Below are 20819 nucleotides of genomic sequence, written 5' to 3' on the forward strand. Positions count from 1 at the left end.
CTTGCCGCCGACGCTCTTCCTTGGGCTGATGCCGTGCTCAGCTACAAAATGCTCACTGCCGCTGCAGTAGCAAGTACAGCAGTCAGGCCCTGTGGCTGGGCTCCGCAGCTCCTCCCTCCCGGCAGCTGGACTCACATGACCCCCTCCTGCCCAAGGCCTGGGACCTAGGGCAGCAGGGATGTCAACAGCAACAGCCCAGCACCTGGGCTAAACTATGAGTCTCTTGCATTGTGTCATAATTCGAGTCTTGGACATGTTTCCTGGTCTTCACTTACAGACTCTGATGTTTAGCTGGGTTCACGGATGTGTGAAATGAAGACTGTATTTCCCTTTGTCATTTGCTGCTATGTGCAGTCAGGTGACTCAGTTCTGGCCAATAGAATGTAAGTGAAGTAGTCTGCACAATTCTGGGAGTTGCCTTAAAAAGAGAGTGCTCTTCTACTTCTACTCTTCCCTGGTATCTGGAATATGGCATGGAAAGGCTGAGTTCCAGCAGCCCTGTTGTACCATAGGGTGAAGCCACGTTTGAGGAAAGGAAACAAGAATGGCGAGCCTGGATCCTCTCTCTGTGTCCCTACTTTGCACCATGAAGCACCCTGTTGGCTGTGGACTGACTCAGGTTGTCTTCACACGAGAAAGGAATCATCTACCTGGTTCTAGCCAGTGATATGTTGGGTTTTCCATTCCTGTCAACCCAACTTAATCCTAACTAACACTTAGGGCTTCTAACTTGAGTCTTGGCCTGCGTTCTGGGTTAGTCACCCGCCTACTGTGACTACACGGGTTCTGGCTTGCTCCTCCTTTAACTGATACACTGTTTCAGCCCCATCTCCATGGCTAGACCCTGCCACTTGCTGGTGTGCCCCGTCCACGCCGTCTCTAGGATTTTGTGCTGCTGGGTTTGCCTCTGGCCAGGAGGGAGTCCAGCCCACTCCTCTGGTTGCTTTCCTGGAGTGAGCCCTGCTTCCCTCTCAACCCTTTACACTTGGCTCCTGTCCACAGGCTGGCCACAGGGCCAATGCCGACAGCACCTCCCCCAGTGGACAGGTCCAGGAGCAGCCAGGTCCTGAGATACAAAAACAATGGCACCTTCATTCATTTACTCAACTGATATTCATCAAGTGTCAGTCATGGACACTGGGAACACAACTAAGATGAGATCTGGTGGCAGGACTAGTGCAGGGGGTACACACACAGGCTGTGCAGGGAGACCACTGGATACGGTGATCACAGAAATTTTCAGGGGTTTCCTTTAAGGATATGCCCTTGACCTTGGTTACATGTGAAAGCCCACGTGAATCACTACACCTCCCCAGTCAGCTTCCCCGTCTGAACATGACTGGGCTGAACTGGATGATGTTTAAGATTCTGTACAGGTCTGTCCTCCCGTGAAGGGAGAAAGGGGCCCAGGAGCCCTTAGGCCCGGCTTTGCCACCCTGCCAGACCCGTGGTCTGCTGCCTGATTTAGGGTCTTAAAACATTCCCATTAATTATTTATTCTGCTTCCATGGATTGAATAGGGCTCAGTTCTTCCAGGGACAGCTCCCTTAAGCCCTGTGAGCTCAGTGTCCTCACTGGAAAGTGGGGATAATCACATGTACCCAGTATCTTCACAGAACTCATGAGATGATACCTTGGGTGACTGATAGTAGATGAGAGGAAGTTTCTCTTTATAGAACTAGTTTAGCTCATAAATGTGGAAGAAATGGCAGAATTAGAATACCACCGTTTTTCACTTCCAAGGGATTAATGGGTTGAGGCATTGAGCATCAACAGCTGCTAATAAAGAGGAATCCAACTAGATATTAAGTCTCTTCTATGGAGGAACATAGCACCTACTATGAAGTAGTCTTGCCAAAAAATTCAAATCTTACTTTGATCAAATCTCTAGACTCAACTCTCAATTTATGGGACCTATAGAAGACAGACCAACGTGGTCGACTACATCATGGGTTTGCAATCATCAAAAACCAGACTGTGAACAGTCTGTAGGGTACATGGCATGCTTTCTTCAACAATAAATTGCAAAGAAAACGAAAGATGAAAGAGGAACCTATAGGTTCAGAGACTTAAGAGACATCAATCAATCACAGCTGAGTGCATCTTATTTGGATCTTGATTTAGTCAAACTGCTTAAAACGATTTTTGCCATGAAATGATTGGAAATTTGAATACTGACTGAATATGTAATGATATTAAAGAATTATTGCTTTAAGAAAGACATGTCATGTGTAAATAATAATCGACAAAGTGAGATGATGTGTGAATAACAATCGATAAAGTACCAAGAAGTGCCAGCAGCAAGGACCTATAATGAAATAAGGCAGAGGAGCATGGGAGGAGAGACGCTAGGGGTCTTATGCCCAGCTTGGCCATTAGCTCAGTGTGTGGCCTTGGTCGTCCCTTCCCCTCTCCAGGCCTCAGTTTTCCCATCTGTGAAATGAGGCCAGTGGACCCAATGGGTCTGTGTGGGCCTGTTTAACTCTGGCCTTTTGCTTTCTCCTCACATGTTCAGGCTGGAGTCTTTACTTGGTGCCTGTATCAACCCCTCCATGTGTCCACGAGAGCAGAAAAGCAGCAGGATGGGCAGAAGCCCAGAGCAGTTGGCCCCTGCAGAACCTGGAACAGAAGAGGCCACCTCCCTGAGGCACCACGCCCAGAGGATCAAGCTGCATCATCCCAGGTGGGCTGGTTCACAGCCAAGGGAGGGTGTCCTGTAGAGACACCGTTGGAGGACTTCACATGAACCATAGGCAGGGGTATCTGTTCACTGAGATGCTTTGGCCTTGTTCTGATGACCAGGGCCTTCTGGAGAGTTCCCTGGGCCTGCAGCTGGTCTGGTCCCCTGCTCTGGTCTCTAGTTGAGATGGGTTACTGCTGCCTTTGACATACTCCTGTGGGCATAAATGAACCATGTCACTGGATGGCTAATATCATCTGGCCCTCAATTCCTTGTTGCTGGCTTCTGCCCACCTGCCCTTCAAATACTATCATTATGAAAGTTATCAGTCTAAGCACAGAACCTCACATACTGTAAATGTGCAGCAAATAAATGGGGAGGACTTCCCTCCTGGCCCATCAGAGGTGCTTCAAATTCTCTTGAAATATCAGAAACTTTATCTCCAGAAGCTTAAGCTAAAACACCCCACCTGCTACCTATATCAACCAGTTCAATACACAAACTAAATAATATTCTAACCCCAAAGAGCAAGAAAGATAATTCTATTAAAGTGGAATAGATCATTTCCTTAAAGCAGTATAGAATATCAGCTAAGACTACCATGTTGGTGTCAAACCTGGATTTGAATCCTTGCTCTGCCTTCTACTAGATCTGTGGTTTAAGATAGTCTCTTAACCTCTCTGTAGCTAATTTCACAACAGTACTGTGAAGATGAACAGTTTCACGGCATGCAGTGTTTAGCATCGTGCCTCACACACTGGGAGGGTTCAATCTGTGTTAGCAAGGGTTTTTATTGGGAGGCCTCCACTGGAGTATCCCATGGGTGCCCCACCAGCACCTCCCTACCCCTAACTAAACCTCCCCCACTTTCCCTCTCCCTTTTAAGAGTGATCTTTCCAGTGCTTCACTCTTTAGCCTGGTTGACTAAGCCTCTGATGTTGCAATGTCAAGTAACAGAAACTTGCCTTGTTTTATAATGGTGGGGTTACAGGCAAGGTCAGTGCAGAGGGTACGCTCAGCCTGGGGTTCTTACAGAGGCATCTTTAGAATCATGAACCCAGTTCTTTGCCAGAAACCATGGTTTGGTTCCAAAGCCCAGCAGCTGGCCACTCCACGCAGAAAGGTACAATGCCATGTGGCCCGAAGCATAGGGACTAAGATTAAGCAGAGAAGGATGCAGGCAGATTTTTAGCTCAGTGGAAAGATTTAATAATTCTCAGTGGGCTGACCACCAGGGGGTATATTTCTTTTTAAGATGTGTGAATGGTATGTTATGTTTGGACCGGACCGTGTTGGGATTTTTCCAGTCTATCAATTACCCAGCCTCATTCACTAAGGTCCATGTTTGCTTTTCCAAAGGCTTGCTTGTTTTCACTTATCTTATATTTCACAACACAATCCAAGGGCTTTTCATTGGCACTTCCCTGAACAGAAATAAGACTTCCTTCTTGCCCAGTGCTCGCAGACCAGCAGCAGGGATTGGTGCTTCTCAACCTGCTGGGGGCCTCTCTCAGGGCAGAATATAATGTTATGGTAGAAAGTGTTTAGTAATGCTTTTGAGGCAGCAAGGCTTTAGAAACAACCCTCTACTGCAAATGTAACTTGCAGTTATATTCACCTTCTTGCATAACCTACCCACCTCATCATTATTAAAGGAGTCTGTTAGCGGTAACCTTTGTCTTCAGGGTGGCTTGTCCTTGCGAGGAATTCATTCCAGAAACTTTGAAGAATTCAGTTGACCCAACATGATACTACAGAGAAGGATCAAAGTCCATCGCAAGTGTGGTGGGACAGGTAATAGGCAGGTTCTCTAGTTTTTGTTTCTTAACTGCGTTTTTAACATACCCCCCCCCCCGCATTTCCCCCTGAATCCAATTAAATATGTTATGCATTCATTTGTATGCTTCGCTTTTTCCTGTGTTCCTTGGGTTCCTTTTACTTGTTCTGGTTTCTTGAGTTGAATGCTCAGCTTGGAATGAAGACTATGAATTTACTTCTAAATACAGTTTGGTTATATTTCAGAAACTTGATACGTTAGTGTAATTTCCATTGTTTGAGAAGCCTTCATTCCAGATCTTAATGTGTCTTTGGCCCAGTAATTATTCAGGGGATAAAAACTGTGTGTGTGTTATTCTTTTAAAGCTACAAGAAATTGGGGGTTTTAATTGTAGCCAGACTATAGGGCCTATATAATTCCCCCTTTTTGAGAAACTGGAGGTATTATTTGTAGCCTGATTTATAATCAGTTCTTTGTAACCTAGGTTATAATTAATTTGTGACACTATTCCTGAAGTATTTGAGAGTGTATAGATTCTGTGGCAGTAAAGTACAAGCCTGATAATAAAGCCAAAAATTTTGGTCTTGTTAATATATGGTTTAAATATATCTCAGTGGTGACTGTCTTCTCGTGTATTTTTTCTGGAACATAGAATGCCTGTCAGATCTGCAAGCTCTCCTTTTTCAGCTCTGGTGTCTTTGTCCCCATTTAAGTTTCTAGTCCCTGTCATCCATATCCATCCTTTTTTTGGTCTCATGGCTTTCCACATGGCTTTCTGTCTGTATTCGGAAAACTTCTCAAATGTACGACTCCAGCCTTGAGTGACTTTTCTGCAGCATGGATTCTGCTTTCTGCCTTCAATGCAGATTTCATTTTTGTCGCTAGATTTTATTGCTTATCTTCTACATTTCAGCAGGCTGTATCTTTTTGGGGTTTCCTCATACGTTATTACCAACTCAAAGCAGACATTCTTAAATTTTCCTGTTTTTGATAGTAATTTATCTCTGGAAGCATGCTTTTGCTGTTTTGCCCTTAGAACTGATAAGAGAAGCCCCCAATTGGTCTTATGCTTTAGGGAGCCCCAAATATAAAATAATTAAGTTTATTAAGGACCACAGGATGCCTCCCTTACTCAGAATCTGGCACTCCTCACCGGCACAGCACCACCGAACCTGCAGTCTACTGACTAACAATGACCAGGCCCCTGAGACATGCTTCTTCACCTCTTATCCTATGCCCATGGGGAAAAAAAAGGCTTCATGAAGGCTTAATGGGGCCCCTGCTAGATACTGTTCCAGAGCACAGAGAGGCTTTGAGAAGTACTTACATAAGAGAAAAGACTAATTAACCTGTTAGAGCTTTCCTCTCAGATAGCCTGGATGCAATAAATTTGAGGCCAATGAAATATCATTTTCCAGCAGTGCTGAGTGTATAATTTCTTCTTGTTTTTGTGTTCCTATTCATGGTTCTGGAGGTAAACATGAATTAGTACAGTATTCGCCTCAGTTGTAAATGGAAGCTGAGGACATTTTTGCAATATTACATAAATCACATTACATACCACTCTTAAATTTGTGCATATGTCTAGACTTTAGACATAACATGACACTGGTTCTTTACATTGGCAAGGAGATGGACACTGAATGATAGAATTACAAATTTAAAAAATTTTTAAAGAAGTTATTTAGGTTTATAACTTCAAAAATAACTATATTAGGTAACTTATTAAAACTTAAAATTTTAAATAAAATTTATAAGCTAAGTAAAATTTAAGTTAAATTTTAAAGTTAAAAGTTATTTATTGAAGTTTAAGCTTTCAAAGAGTAAAATAACATGTTTGATTTATGTGAATAATTTTGGTAGAAAAATTCATATTCATTAATTTTAATTTGTACTTTGCCTTTTGAAGTATTAGGTATTTTTCCCAAAAAATGCTAATTAAAAAAATTAATAAGTAATCTATATATAAATGTATATTTTTGAAGAAAATATATTTAAAGATTTATGCTTTGAATGTTTTTAACCCTTAAATATATTTTAAAATCTTGATAATAATATGTAATTAATAATTTTGCTGGAAGGAAATAAGAAAAATGAATTCCATGGAATATTTATAATCGTTTATGAACTATATATATGTTCATTACTCATCTTAACATTGTCAGCTCATTAGCAGAGGACCCAGCATGTCCTGGGGCATTAAATTCAATCATCTTTGGTATTTTGTTGACTTTTAGTCATATACAAACCACCGTTTCATACACAATTAAAAATGTTATCCTTTTAAAAGAATATCTGTCAGAGTATGAGGACAGAACATATTTTATTTAACATTAGTTTGATAACTTGTAAATATTTAGACAGATGATCTATGGCCTCCTTCTCCCCAGGCTGTGACATCCAGAATTTATTCCTGGGCCCCAGGTTGGATTTTCCAGTTCCTTTGGTAGAATCCATCACAGTTCCTGTCTGTCACAGTTTCCCATGGGGGCAGAGGGTCCTTCCGGTGTTACCATTATCCCCTGTAAGATTTTAAGCTGCAGGGAGCCCCTGCCCAGGCCAAATTGGAAGCCTCTCGTCCCACCCAGGGCTCTAATTCTGTACAGACAAGTTTGTTTGGATCATCTGAGACAACCTGCAAAATTTGGGCCACGATGGGTACCTCATAAAGTGCACTTGGAAAATGCTCCTCTCCCAGGGTTCTGCCTCCTCCCCAGCTCCTTCCGGCTTCACATTCCAAGATGCGAAGTGCTGCTGCCCTGCTGGGAAGAGAAGTTTGCTGGCAGAGGGCTTGGGGCAGCACTGCCCATTTAGAAAGCTCTTCCTGCTTTCTTTCTGCCAGACCCTGGCATCCTGTTTCAGAGGGTAGAGTAACCATCGCTAACAGGACTTCCTCGTGCCTCCTTTTTGCTACAGTTGGTGGAAATGTCTGACAGACTTCCTTGGTGACTAGTGATACTGAGATGTGTGGCCTTCATGGGGGGTGACAGGTTGTCAGGTCACCATTGCACAGCTGGTTAACCCCATGCCTACTCTGCTATGCAAATCTCTTTTGGTTGCCAGTGATAGAAAGCCAGGTAAAACTTGTTTACATTTATTGAATTACAGGATTGCACTTAGGGCAGGAGTGTGTTTAGGTTGCAGAAAGGGTGGATTCGGGGGCTGGAATCCTGTGTGGACTCTGTTCCCTCTTCAAAGAGATTTATCTTCTCAGATGGGCTGTATCTGCATGATTCCAAACTGTTGGCCTCTGGCCCCCTGCCCAGAGGTGTCCCCTGAGAAGCTGAGCTGCTCCACTTAGTTCCCATTCAAAATACACTCGTTGGGCAGTAGGCATACCCTGTCACCTGAAGCGCGGTGCTCTGTGACTGGCAGCCCCTACTAAAGCCCCACAGGGGAAGGAGTTCCCCCGAAGGTGGTACTGTTCCCAGAAGGGAAGGGAGGTGGGCAGGCAGAGCAGTCAGCACTCTCCACCCTGTCCCACCCTGGGATCTCCCTCAAAGTCGTCACCAATCCTTCCAGGCCCATTGCCATTTCTGCCTGAAGATTGGATAGGCCTCAAGACAGAACCAATCTGCATGGTTAAGACCAGAGTATTTCCAGGGGAGTGATGACATCACAGAACTGGGGTTCCAGAAGGTGGGAGTGGCCCAGCACTCTGGCCTTTTTAGAACATGGAGGGCTGAGAGCGGGGTGGGGCTAGAGTATAGTTCATGAGGAAGAGGCGGCTCCTACCCAAGGGCTTTGTTCTACAGATTCTCACAGAAAGCTCAGGACACATGGGACCCGAGGTCAGAGAGGGATAGGAGAGAGGTAAGCTTGGGAAGGGGAGGTCGGAATGCATCTGCCAGACCCACTGTTTTCCCCAAGGAAACCCCAAGAAGGGACTTGGTGGGCTGAGGTGGTGCTCCCCGCTTCCTGAGGCTCAGTGACATCTGTTTCTGGAGGAACCTATTGAGGGCAGAGTAGGGTTGCATGAGACATACAAAAAAAAGTATGTGTTGTTTGTCTGATATTCTAATGTAACTGTAGTTAGGGCATCCTATCATTTTATTTGCTAAATCTGGCAACTCTAGGGTGGGAGAGAGAAGAAAAGAATGGTCACAAGCTCAGGCTGGTATGGAGTGGGTCTTAGACGACAGAACAAAAGATGCCTGAGGGAACAAGGCCATTGGGCATCCACCTTGTCCTGGCAGAAGCTGCTTGACTCATGGAGCTGGTGGGTGGAGGAGGCCAGGCCTTGGCGCTCAGGCACACACACCCAGCTTAAGGGGAAAGCCGCAAGTACACATGCACGCACACACACACACCTAGTGACAGAAATAGCCCCATTCTTTGGTTGCATAGTGTTGACTGCTTTGAAGAATTTAGCTCAGTTGTTTTGTGGATTTTCCCCTCAGTTTGTCTTTATCCAATTTTTCCTCAAGAACAGATACAGGTTATGCATCCCTGGTGAGAACACTGCCTAAGTGATGCACGTCCTCAGGGTTACACAGCTGGAGGCCCATAATCTCTGTGACCCTTATAGGTGGTGTTAATTTTGATTGCAAGGCCAAAATGCCTTCTGGTTTCTCCACCGTATACTTCCTGTTTTTCCCATGTACCTAAGGTGCATGGAGCTTTAAGACCATGTACATGTCCAATTCTTCATCAAGCTTCCCACGTGAGAGTTAGCATCCACTGCTCGTTCTTGATCAGACCAAACTGTGATGGTTGCCTTAAGGTGATTTTCCAACTTTCTGACTGCCTCTACATTTGGTGGTCAGCATTTTTTTGTCAGGAAGAGCTCCCCTCTTCCTCTCCACTGTGTATCTATTTATTTATTACTATTACGGGCTTACAGGTTCCTGTCTCATTCAGTGGGCTATAATCCATCACTATCATTATTTATTTTGATGGTCAAATTGTCCCAGATAACCCTGGAACCATTAGGCAAAGTTTTCTCAGCTATAACACCAAAAGTACAGGCAGCAAAAGAAAAAATAGATAAATGAGTCTTTATCACAATTTAAAACTTTTGTGTTTCAAAGAATACCATCAGGAAAGTGAAGGGTAACCTACCGAACATGTGGATATCATGTACCTGATAAGGTTCCAATGTCCAGAATATATAAAGAACTTTTATACCTCAATAATAAAAGGACAGATAACCCAACTAAAAAATAGGTGAAGGATCTGAATAGACATTTTTTTTTTCTTGAGAGGGTATCTCTCATATTTATTGATCAAATGGTTGTTAACAACAATAAAATTCAGTATAGGGGGGTCAACGCTCAATGCACAATCATTAATCCACCCCCAGCCTAATTCTCGTCAGTCTCCAATCTTCTGAAGCATAACAAACAAGTTCTTACATGGTGAACAAATTCTTACATAGTGAATAAGTTCTTACATGGTGAACAGTACAAGGGCAGTCATCACAGAAACTTTCGGTTTTGATCACTCATTATGAACTATAAACAATCAGGTCAAATATGAATATTCATTTGATTTTTATACTTGATTTATATGTGAATCCCACATTTCTCCCTTTATTATTATTATTTTTTTTTTTTTAATAAAATGCTGAAGTGGTAGGTAGATGCAAGATAAAGGTAGAAAACATAGTTTAGTGTTGTAAGAGAGCAAATGTAGATGATCAGGTGTGTGCCTGTAGACTATGTGTTAATCCAAGCTAGACAAGGGTAATAAAACATCCACGAATGCAGAAGATTTCTCTCAAAACAGGGGGGTGAGGTTCTAAGCCTCACCTCTGTTGATCCCCAATTTCTCACCTGATGGCCCCCCTGCGACTGTGCCTGTCTTAGGTTGTTCCTCCCTTGAGGAATCTTACCCGTCTCTGGCTAACCAGTCATCTTCCGGGGCCGTACAGGGAAATGTAAAGTTGGTAAGTGAGAGAGAAACCATATTGTTTGAAAAGGTTAGCTTTTTACTTCTTTGCAGATTTATGCTCTGTGGCTTCTATGCCCAGCATTTGTCTTGAGGTATCTTTACCACTTGGAGGAATTATGATACTCAGTAAATTTGATATGAGGCACGAATTCTATTTGAGGGTTGTAATTAGGAAGGAAGAAGAAAAGCTATAGAGGTAGCAGACAGAAGAAAACATGGGAGGATTGATTATTTCTTTGACATATCTTCTTGTAGGGTAACTTAAGCATGTATAGGTTTTAAACTACTAATTAAATTGCACACACACATTAACATAATAGGAATACAGTTACATAACCAAAGCAGATCTATAATTACCAGCCATCTCCAGTGAAGCCAAGAAAACCAGTTAGGCACCCTAGGCATTTGTGAAAATTTGTCTATGATATAATGGATATTGTCCAACTGTACTTGAACAGTCTGAGAGAAATCAGACAAATTAAAACAACCCATTTCTGGGAACTGTTCACATCCTATATGTTCTTTTAACAGTAGATAGTCTGTAGTTGTAAGATTTTGGAGTGCTACAACTTGCACTTCTCCTAATTCTTGGTTGAGTTCCAACAGTATAGGTCCAGTCAAATTTGTTGTTTTACTGTATGCACAGGCCAGCTTAGATATCTCCTTCTTCATTCCAATGGCAAGTCCAGGAACCAGTGGGATGAATGCAGCTACAACTGCAGCATCGCCTGGATCTTTGTTGAGGTTTTTTGATGATCATCTTCTGGTATGACTCTTCCAGAGAGTGCTGATGTTGGAAGTTCTTCTTCATACTGTATCTTAGTTCATTTTCTGGGTAGCCAAATTAGGCTTTGATCCTCTGTATAAACACAAACAGACCCTTTGCCCAAACTTTGATATGCCCTTTATACCATTGTGTAGAACTCATTGGAGGTCACCACACAGGAACTGCTTTTTTTTTTTTAAGAGAAAGGAATATTATCAGAAAAGTGTACCTCCATAGCCGATCATCTGACACCCTTTAAGTGATCAAAATTAAGGATATTTAAAGCATGCATTAATCTTTGATTTACAGTTAGTTTTATCCTATCAGGGAGTAATCCCCCTTCTGTTTCATTCTTTTTTTTCCTTTTTTTTTGTTATATTTAATCTACACTTACATGAAGAATATTATGTTTACTAGTCTCTCCCCTATACCAGGTCCCCCCTATGAACCCCTTTACAGTCACTGTCCATCAGCATAGCAAAATGTTGTAGAATCACTACTTGTCTTCTCTGTCTTGTACAGCCCTCCCCTTTCTCCCACACCACCATGCATGCAAATCTTAATACCCCTCTTCTTCTCCCCCCCCCTTATCCCTCCCTACCCACCCATCCTGCCCAGTCCCTTTCCCTTTGGTACCTGTTAGTCCATTCTTGGGTTCTGTGATTCTGCTGCTGTTTTGTTCCTTCAGTTTTTCCTTTGTTCCCCTACTCCACAGATGAGTGAAATCATTTGGTATTTCTCTTTCTCTGCTTGGCTTATTTCACTGAGCTTAATACCCTCCAGCTCCATCCATGTTCCTGCAAATGGTAGGATTTGCCCTCTTCTTATGGCTGAGTAGTATTCCATTGTGTATATGTACCACATCTTCTTTATCCATTCATCTACCGATGGACATTTAGGTTGCTTCCAATTCTTGGCTATTGTAAATAGTGCTGCGATAAACATAGGGGTGCATCTGTCTTTCTCAAACTTGATTGCTGCGTTCTTAGGGTAAATTCCTAGGAGTGGAATTCCTGGGTCAAATGGTAGGTCTGTTTTGAGCATTTTGAGGAACCTCCATACTGCTTTCCACAATGGTTGAACTAATTTACATTCCCACCAGCAGTGTAGGAGGGTTCCCCTTTCTCCACAGCCTTGCCAACATTTGTTGCTATTTGTCTTTTGGATGGCAGCCATCCTTACTGGTGTGAGGTGATACCTCATTGTAGTTTTAATTTGCATTTCTCTGATAATTAGTGATGTGGAGCATCTTTTCATGTGTCTGTTGGCCATCTGTATTTCTTTTTTGGAGAACTGTCTGTTCAGTTCCTCTGCCCATTTTTTAATTGGATTATTTGATTTTTGTTTGTTGAGGTGTGTGAGCTCTTTATATATTTTGGATGTCAAGCCTTTATCGGATCTGTCATTTACAAATATATTCTCCCATACTGTAGGGTTCCTTTTTGTTCTATTGATGGTGTCTTTCGCTGTACAGAAGCTTTTCAGCTTAATATAGTCCCACTTGTTCATTTTTGCTGTTGTTTTCCTTGCCCAGGGAGATGATATGTTCAAGAAGAGGTCACTCATGTTTATGTCTAAGAGGATTTTTGCCTATGTTTTTTTCCACGAGTTTAATGGTTTCATGACTTACATTCAGGTCTTTGATCCATTTTGAATTTACTTTTGTATATGGGGTTCGACAATGGTCCAGTTTCATTCTCCTACATGTAGCTGTCCAGTTTTGCCAGTACCATCTGTTGAAGAGACTGTCATTTCACCATTGTATGTCCACGGCTCCTTTATCAAATATTAATTGACCATATATGTTTGGGTTAATGTCTGGAGTCTCTAGTCTGTTCCACTGATCTGTGGCTTTGTTCTTGTGCCAGTACCAAATTGTCTTGATTACTATGGGTTTATAATAGAACTTGAAGTTGGGGAGTGAGATCTCCCCTACTTTATTCTTCTTTCTCAGGATTGCTTTGGCTATTCGGGGTCTTTGGTGTTTCCATATGAATTTTTGAATTATTTGTTCCAGTTCATTGAAGAATGTTGCTGGCAATTTGAGAGGGATTGCATCAAATCTGTATATTGCTTCGGGCAGGATGGCAATTTTGACGATATTGATTCTTCCTAGCCACGAGCATGGGATGAGTTTCCATCTGTTAGTGTCCCCTTTAATTTCTCTTAAGAGTGACTTGTAGTTTTCAGAGTATAAGTCATTCACTTCTTTGGTTAGATTTATTCCTAGGTATTTTATTCTTTTTGATGCAATGGTGAATGGAATTGTTTCCCTGATTTCTCTATTGGTTCATTGTTAGTGTATAGTAAAGCCACAGATTTCTGTGTGTTAATTTTGTATCCTGCAACTTTGCTGTATTCCGATATCAGTTCTAGTAGTTTTGGGGTGGAGTCTTTAGGGTTTTTTATGTACAATATCATGTCATCTCCAAATAGTGACAGTTTAACTTCTTCTTTACCAATCTGGATTCCTTGTATTTTTTTGTTTTGTCTAATTGCCATGGCTAGGACCTCCAGTACTATGTTAAATAACAGTGGGGAGAGTGGGCATCCCTGTCTAGTTCCCGATCTCAGAGGAAAAGCTTTCAGCTTCTTGCTGTTCAGTATAATGTTGGCTGTGGGTTTATGATATATGGCCTTTATTATGTTGAGGTACTTGCCCTCTATTCCCATTTTGCTGAGAGTTTTTATCATGAATGGATGTTGAATTTTGTTCTATTGCTTTTTCAGCATCTATGGAGATGATCATGTGGTTTTTGTCTTTCTTTTTGATGATGTTGATGGATTTTCGAATGTTGTACCATCCTTGCATCCCTGGGATGAATCCCACTTGGTCATGGTGTATGATCCTTTGATATACTTTTGAATTCGGTTTGCTAATATTTTATTAAGTATTTTTGCATCTACATTCATCAGGGATATTGGTCTGTAATTTTCTTTTTTGGTGGGGTCTTTGCCTGGTTTTGGTATTAGGGTGATGTTGGCTTCATAGAATGAGTTTGGGAGTATTCCCTCCTCTTCTATTTTTTGGAAAACTTTAAGGAGAATGGGTATTATGTCTTCTCTGTGTGTCTGATAAAATTCCTAGGTAAATCCGTCTGGCCCGGGTTCTTTGTTCTTGGGTAGTTTTTTGATTACCGTTTCAATTTCTTTGCTCGTAATTGGTTTGTTTAACTTTTGTGTTTCTTCCTTGGTCAGTCTTGGAAGGTTGTATTTTTCTAGGAAGTTGTCCATTTCTTCTAGGTTTTCCGAATAGACATTTTTCCAAAGAAAAATAGCCAATGAGTACATAAAAAGATAATCAACATCATTAGCCATCAGAGAAATGCATATTAAAACTGCAATGTGATACCACTTCAGACCCATTTGGATAGCTTTGATCAAAAAGACAAATAATAATAAGTGTTGATGAGGATGTGGGGAAATTGGAACCTGCATACACTGCTGATGGGGATGTAAAATGATGCAGCCAATTGTGAAGTCTTGCAGCTCCTCAGAAGTTTAAACTTTAAATCACTGTATGACCCAGCAATTCCATTCCTTGATATACACCCAAAGAAATGAAAATGTTTATTCACATACAAACTTGAATATTCACAGCAGCATTATTCTTAATAGCCAAAAAGGAGAAGCAATCCAAATGTCCATAAACTGGTGAATACATTAACAAATGGGGATAGCTCTACACACTGGAATACTAGTCAGCCATGAAAGGGAATGAAATACTGATATATGCCACAGCATGCATGAACCTGAAGACATTATGTTAAGTGAAAGAAGCCACAGAAAAGGCTACATATTGAATGATTCCATTTATATGAAATGTGAGAATAGGCAAATCCATAGAGATAGAAAGGGGAGAGAAGTGGTTGCCAGAGGCTGGAGGAAGGTGGAATGGGGAAGGACTGCTAATGGGTACGGGTTTCTTTTGATGCTGGTGAAAATGTTCTAAAATTGACTGTGGTAATAGTTGCACAGTTCTGCAAATATACTAAAAAACTGTTGAATTGTACACTTTAAATGATTTAATTATATGGCATGTGAATTATATAGTATGAATTTTATCTCAATAAAGCTGTTACCAAAAAATGTTCTAGATTTGGCCAGTGGGTGTCCCTTTGAGCGAGCTGTCATGGCCATTTGACATGCCCAATTCCGTATTTTGAGCACTTCCTTTTTCTGGCACAAGATAATCCAGACTTATCTCATACTCTTTCCTCCTCCAGCCTGGGAATCAGCTATATTCCCAGGAGTCCTGCCTCCAGTTCAGGGGGGAATGGGAAACAAACATCTGTACATTTAGTATTTCCTTTAATGACTATGACAACCCTATTAAGTAGGTATTAGCATATCTTCATTTTATAAATGAGGCCCAGAGAGGTTAAGTATATTTCCAAGGTCGCACAGCAACCCCACCTTTGAAAGGAGGCAGTGTGAATACAAGGTGAAGCCTGTGTTCCTCACTCATCCCTACACACACACACACACACAGTGTGAAAGTGAAATTTATTCTACCACAACATCACTCTTACTTGCTTTATGATATGCACCTTTGAGTGGAAACCAAAGGATAGCAGTTATAACCAGCCACCTGGGAATTGTGCAAGGCAGGACATACTCTTGGGGAAGGTTACATGTCATGTGTCCGGATGCTCAAATAAAACACACAAAGACTGGTGAAGCACAATCCTCATTAATCTCCTTTGCCAACCTCAGTCCCCACCCCAGTACCCAAATGCCCACAGCTGGGTGACCATTCCTACAGTGAGAATAGCTAAAGGAGGGATGGACACTTACAGAGGAAAGGAGATTGGCCTTGGTTTTTAACTGTTTAAGCTGGGCAGTGGGTACATAGAGGTTCATGTATTCTCTCTCCTTTTGTAAATGTTAAAAACTTTCTGTAATAAAATTTTTTTCTGTGTAAAATGTGTAATAATAAGTAATAAATAAGAGGAAAGGGACTGGAAATGCCAGGTGGGAGCAGTGGGTGAACGAGGCCATTTGGCTGCTCTCTGCAGATTCCTCAGGCTCTGAGAAGACCAGCAGGATGTCTGAGATGCCAAGAACCACAGGCCCCTGACTGCACCTTCTCCCCTCTGAAGATGCCGATGGTGCTACTCTTCTCCTTGGTCAGCTGCCTGCTTGCCATACACCAGGCCAACTTAATCACCCGCTGTGACTTGGCCAAGGTGCTGCACCAGGAAGACCTGGATGGGTTTGAGGGCTACTCTGTGAGTGACTGTGAGTGCCACTTCCTCACACCCACCCACCCGTTTCTCCTCCTCTCCCGGTTATGCCCTATGTAGCTATTTTTCTTTCTCTCTCATTCATCTTTAAAAGCCAAGTTCAAAAAGTCACTCTCTCCAAGAAGCCTTTCCCAACATTCCATATTCATTCCATAGTTATCAACTATGCACTTATTTAATGTACCACTAACTATTTCAGGCACTGGGAATACAGACATCAACAAAGCCCCTTCCCTTCTAGTGTTCATGTTCTAGAGGAAGAGACAAGCAATAAAAAACACATAATTGTGGGAAGTACTTCCTGCTGGTGATAAATGCAATGCAGAAGAATAAAGCAGGGGTGATAGGTAACACCATTCTAGAGGAAGAAGTCAAGGAAGGCCTCTCTGAGGAGGTGACATTGAGCTGCATGACATTGAGGGCTGCATAAAGTAAAAGACCTGGTCCCCGTTCAGGGAAGAGCATTCCAGGCAGAGGAAGCAGCTGGTACAGACGCTGTGTTCTACTCCATGATAGGGATGACTCCCTTTTGCCCAGAATTGGTGCACACCTATCTCACAACACTTTCTCCTGTTACCTTGCTTTGTGCTTTTTTTAGGTACATATCTTCATTCTTGTTCTGTAGGCCCCTTGAAGGCAGCATTTGCAGTTGATCCAGTTAAATGCCCCTTACTGGGCTTTGCACAGTTCCTGGCACACAGTAGGTGATCATTAAGTGCAGGGGTGGGGGTGAATGGACCAAAGGATGAGAGGAGATGCTAGTGGGTGTTTCTAGCCCTCTAGTCCCATCTAGCCTGTTAGGCCTTACTCCTTTCTTCTGATTCTTCATCTTGCCTTCAACTCCATTTTCCTTCTGCCTCAGCTTGGCCCCCTCTAAAAACTCTTCTCCCTGTTTTAAGGGCTGTGCCTAGCTTTTGTGGAAAGTAACTTCAACATATCAAAGGTATATGAAAATACGGATGGCAGCTTTGACTATGGCATCTTCCAGATCAACAGCCACTACTGGTGCAACGATAACCGAAGTCACTCGGAAAACATTTGCCACATGGAATGCCAAGGTCGGGTCAGAGCCCCAGGGTGGGAGAGGCGAGAGAGATGACCAGGCTTTACTCACAGGACTTCTCTCCCCACTCAAAGCCTGGGAATATCCCCAGGGGGATTGACTCAAGGAATCCCAGGATTCCCTTTGCTGAGCAGAGAGTTTGACTGCTGGTCCTAATACCCAACCAGTTAGGAGACTGCGCAGAGCTCGAGCAGCCTCCAGAGGGCGCTGCACAGTCAGGAGTAATGGAGCAGCTGCAGAAGCAGCCAGCACTTACTGAGAATGTATTATATACTCAGCACTTCCCATGCACAGTTCATTTCATCCAACTTTCCATGCAATAGAAACTATTATGATCCCCACTTTTACAGATGAGCAAGCTGAGGCTCATAGAACCAGTGCTGTATGCCAGGCTGGTGGCCCTGAAGGCTCAGCTCTAACCACTAAGTACCACTGTCTTTGGCTCCTGGTCTGACCCAAGGCCAAGGGCAAACTCCCAGCCTCAGAGCTGAGCCAGAGGGCCTCACAGGTTCGTGACTGTCTCTGACCTCTTCCTTCATACTCTGATTAATGTCCCTGGGCTTTTCACCTGAAGAGCCTTCTCTAGTTAGGCAGGACTTTACCCCAGTCCTTGTGCTGCCTGCTTAGGCATTTCCTTTGCTTAGCAATCCCCAAACTCGAGGCAAACCACCATCTACTCTGACCAGGAAGGACGGTGGCAAAAAGGCCCAAATCTTAGTCCTGCTCCTCCCCCCAGCCACTCCTGACCTTCAGCAGCCAGACAGAGAAGTCTAAATGGGCCTCTGGGGAGGGTCTTGCCTAATCTGGAAGGTCTCAGCCCCTGGGTGGGGTGTGACACCTGGGAACCCCAGTTTCTGACTCAGTCCTGAGGCCCTGCCTGTCTTCTGTGATCTCAAGGTGTTCTCTTTCTCTCTTCCAGAACTGATGAGCCCCAATCTCCTCTCGACCATCAACTGTGCAAAAAAGATTGTGTCTGGAGCAGGGGGGATGAACAACTGGTGAGGAGGACCCTGTGGGCCTAAGTTAGCAGGCAGAGCCCCAAGAAGCATGTGACAGAGAAAGGGACAGTAGTAGGCAAGAACTAGACCCTTTCTACAGTCCAGAAAAAGGTGGGAGAGTGGCAGTACTTAGAACTCTGATTTAGAAGACCTGGGATCTGGTCTTTCTCTGCTATCGTATTAAATAAAACTCTCCTGGTTGTAGTAACAAAACAACCTGAGTTAGCTGAAGATTTATTCTGAGAGGGCATGGCATCTGACTGAGCCCTCAAAAGGGGTGCAGCTGGGCCTCAGGAAGAGATGGAAGCAGAGTTGGAAACTGCCAGCATCCTTTAGCTGGCAGGTTTCTGCTTCTCTTGGTGCATTTGCTTCACTGCTCCCTCTGCACATCAGTTTTCTTTGCTCCACATTCTGCAAGACACACTTTGGCTGCCTCAAGTTTATAGGCTAACATCCTAAGCGACCATAGAGACTGGCTAGGCTCAGTCCTGGTCCAAGTGCCTGGGATAGAGAAACTGATTGGCTCAGTCCCTGTTTGGACCTGCAGTCCCTGTTTGGTTCAGTCAGTTGTAGGCATGGGAGCAACTAAGCCATACAATCATAGCTGCCATGCAGACACCATCTCCATAATTGGCAGCAACATTTTCTTTAAAAAGTGTGTTGCTCATCAGTTAGGCAGACACCCCAAAAACTGCCAGCTTACCAGTGGATAGTTACTTAACTTTTATGAGCTTCAAACTGAATATATAAATAATATAAGTGGCAGCCTTTATAGGCAACTGTGAGGATGGAAGGAATAAAGTGCTTTACATACTATAAAAACAACACAAAAGAAAGGACATTGATCACTACAAGGGCTGAGCTTTTTCTGACAGTCAATGGTTGTACCTGGGAATTCTTTTTTTTTTTGTAACTCAATTCTCTACCTTCAGAGGAAGATTAATATGTAAAAATGGGGAAGCATACTGAATGGGAGAAGAGGGCAAACACCACAGATAAAGGAAATTTAAAAGAAGAATCAGACCATAGGAGGGCAGACAGAGCACTAGGAATGAAGGGGATTCTGTGAATTGCTGTGTGTGGAAGACCAATTGCTGGGTGCTGTGTAGCCAGTTCACATGCAGCTACTAAGTAAGAAGCAAAAGCCAATCTTTTTTTTTCTCCACAGGGTAAACTGGAAGCTGCACTGTTCAGGCCGGCCACTCTCCTATTGGATGACAGGATGTCACCTGGAATGAGATGGGGGGCAGGCCTGCTGTGGGGTCATTCCAGAACTCTCCTCACTTGGGAATTCTTCATTTCTTCTTCCTCTTGCCTCCACTTCATGTTATTTTCTTGCCTTCCCATTTATAAATAAAACTGACCAGAGGCCCAGGAATAGATGGTTTCCTCGGGCTTCTGTCTTGTTTCTATCCAGGCACAGGCCCAGGCCCCTGGTTCCTGACTGTCATTTGCAAAGCAGGAGGGCTACAATGAAGAAATTTCTATATTTGGGGAATTATTAAAGCATTACTTGTGCTAAGAATGTGTTACTTTATTTATTATTAATTCCACATATATTTGAGTACTTATATAGTAGGAGTGTGCTAGGTACTAGGAGATGGAAGATAAAACTTAGCTATTATTGAGGTATCCATAATGAAGGTAGAATAGCAGAGACATACAGGAATAATGGAGACAATGAATGAATGGATATATACCATGAATACAATCTATAATGAAATGGGTAATGGGATCTATAATTATTGGTTTGAAACAGCATCAGGATCTGAGTAATTCCTCCAAAGCCAAGTATTTTTGAAATAAACAAAACTCAGAAGTATGTAAGAGGTGGGGCTCAGGGTCTGGTATATTGAGGTGGATAAATTAGTGATAGGGTGGAGAGATGGTGCCAGGTGCCAATGATTTGGGGGTACATTGGGAGAATGGGCTAGAATCTAGATGATTTTTTAAGGGTTCTCTGGATAGGATCTGAATGCTTGGAAGGTGTTCAGGTGGAGTAGAACCTGCTTTAGGACCTGCAAAGGCAGATAAGGAGCAGTTGGAGGAATGGCCTGCACATACCCACCATCAGTTCTGTATACATTGTAGTGTTTTCCTGGGCCACTCATGTTCCTCCTTCTATGCCTTAATTGCTTTAACTATAAAATGAGAGATTTGACTATTCAGATTCCCAGACTTCTGGATTTCACAGACCAGTAAAATGTCAAAAAAATTAAGACCATGGTAAGACTTTCTATTTTAATGCCCAAGTATTATGCCAGCTATTCTCTATCAGCATCTCTTCATAACACAATTTTTAGTATCAAAATTAAAGGAAGGTCATACTTGTAGGATAATAAGATGGTAGGATAATAAGATAATAATAGATTTCATGAAAATGTTCTTTTCTTAACA

At 42.7% G+C, this 20819-nt stretch overlaps 1 protein-coding gene across 3 annotated transcripts in view; it reads left to right on the plus strand.

The window, feature by feature from the left end:
• Nucleotides 1-19941, plus strand: part of LYZL6 (lysozyme like 6) — a 31456-nt gene extending 11515 nt beyond the window's left edge. Inside the window, exons 2-6 of one of the 3 annotated variants that reach the window (XM_073235730.1) lie at nt 2516-2683; nt 16134-16356; nt 17261-17419; nt 18344-18422; nt 19591-19941. In XM_073235730.1, the coding sequence (XP_073091831.1) occupies nt 16218-16356; nt 17261-17419; nt 18344-18422; nt 19591-19660 (447 nt within the window). In that variant the 5' untranslated portion in view covers nt 2516-2683; nt 16134-16217 and the 3' untranslated portion in view covers nt 19661-19941. Of the gene's footprint in view, nt 1-2515; nt 2684-8096; nt 8271-16133; nt 16357-17260; nt 17420-18343; nt 18423-19590 lie in introns of those variants that run through there. The other 2 variants (XM_073235729.1, XM_073235731.1) reach the window with 2 other exon arrangements.
• The last annotated feature ends 878 nt before the right edge of the window (nt 19942-20819 follow it).

Source organism: Manis javanica, chromosome 4, assembly GCF_040802235.1.
Source record: "Manis javanica isolate MJ-LG chromosome 4, MJ_LKY, whole genome shotgun sequence".
Taxonomy (NCBI): Eukaryota; Metazoa; Chordata; class Mammalia; order Pholidota; family Manidae; genus Manis; species Manis javanica.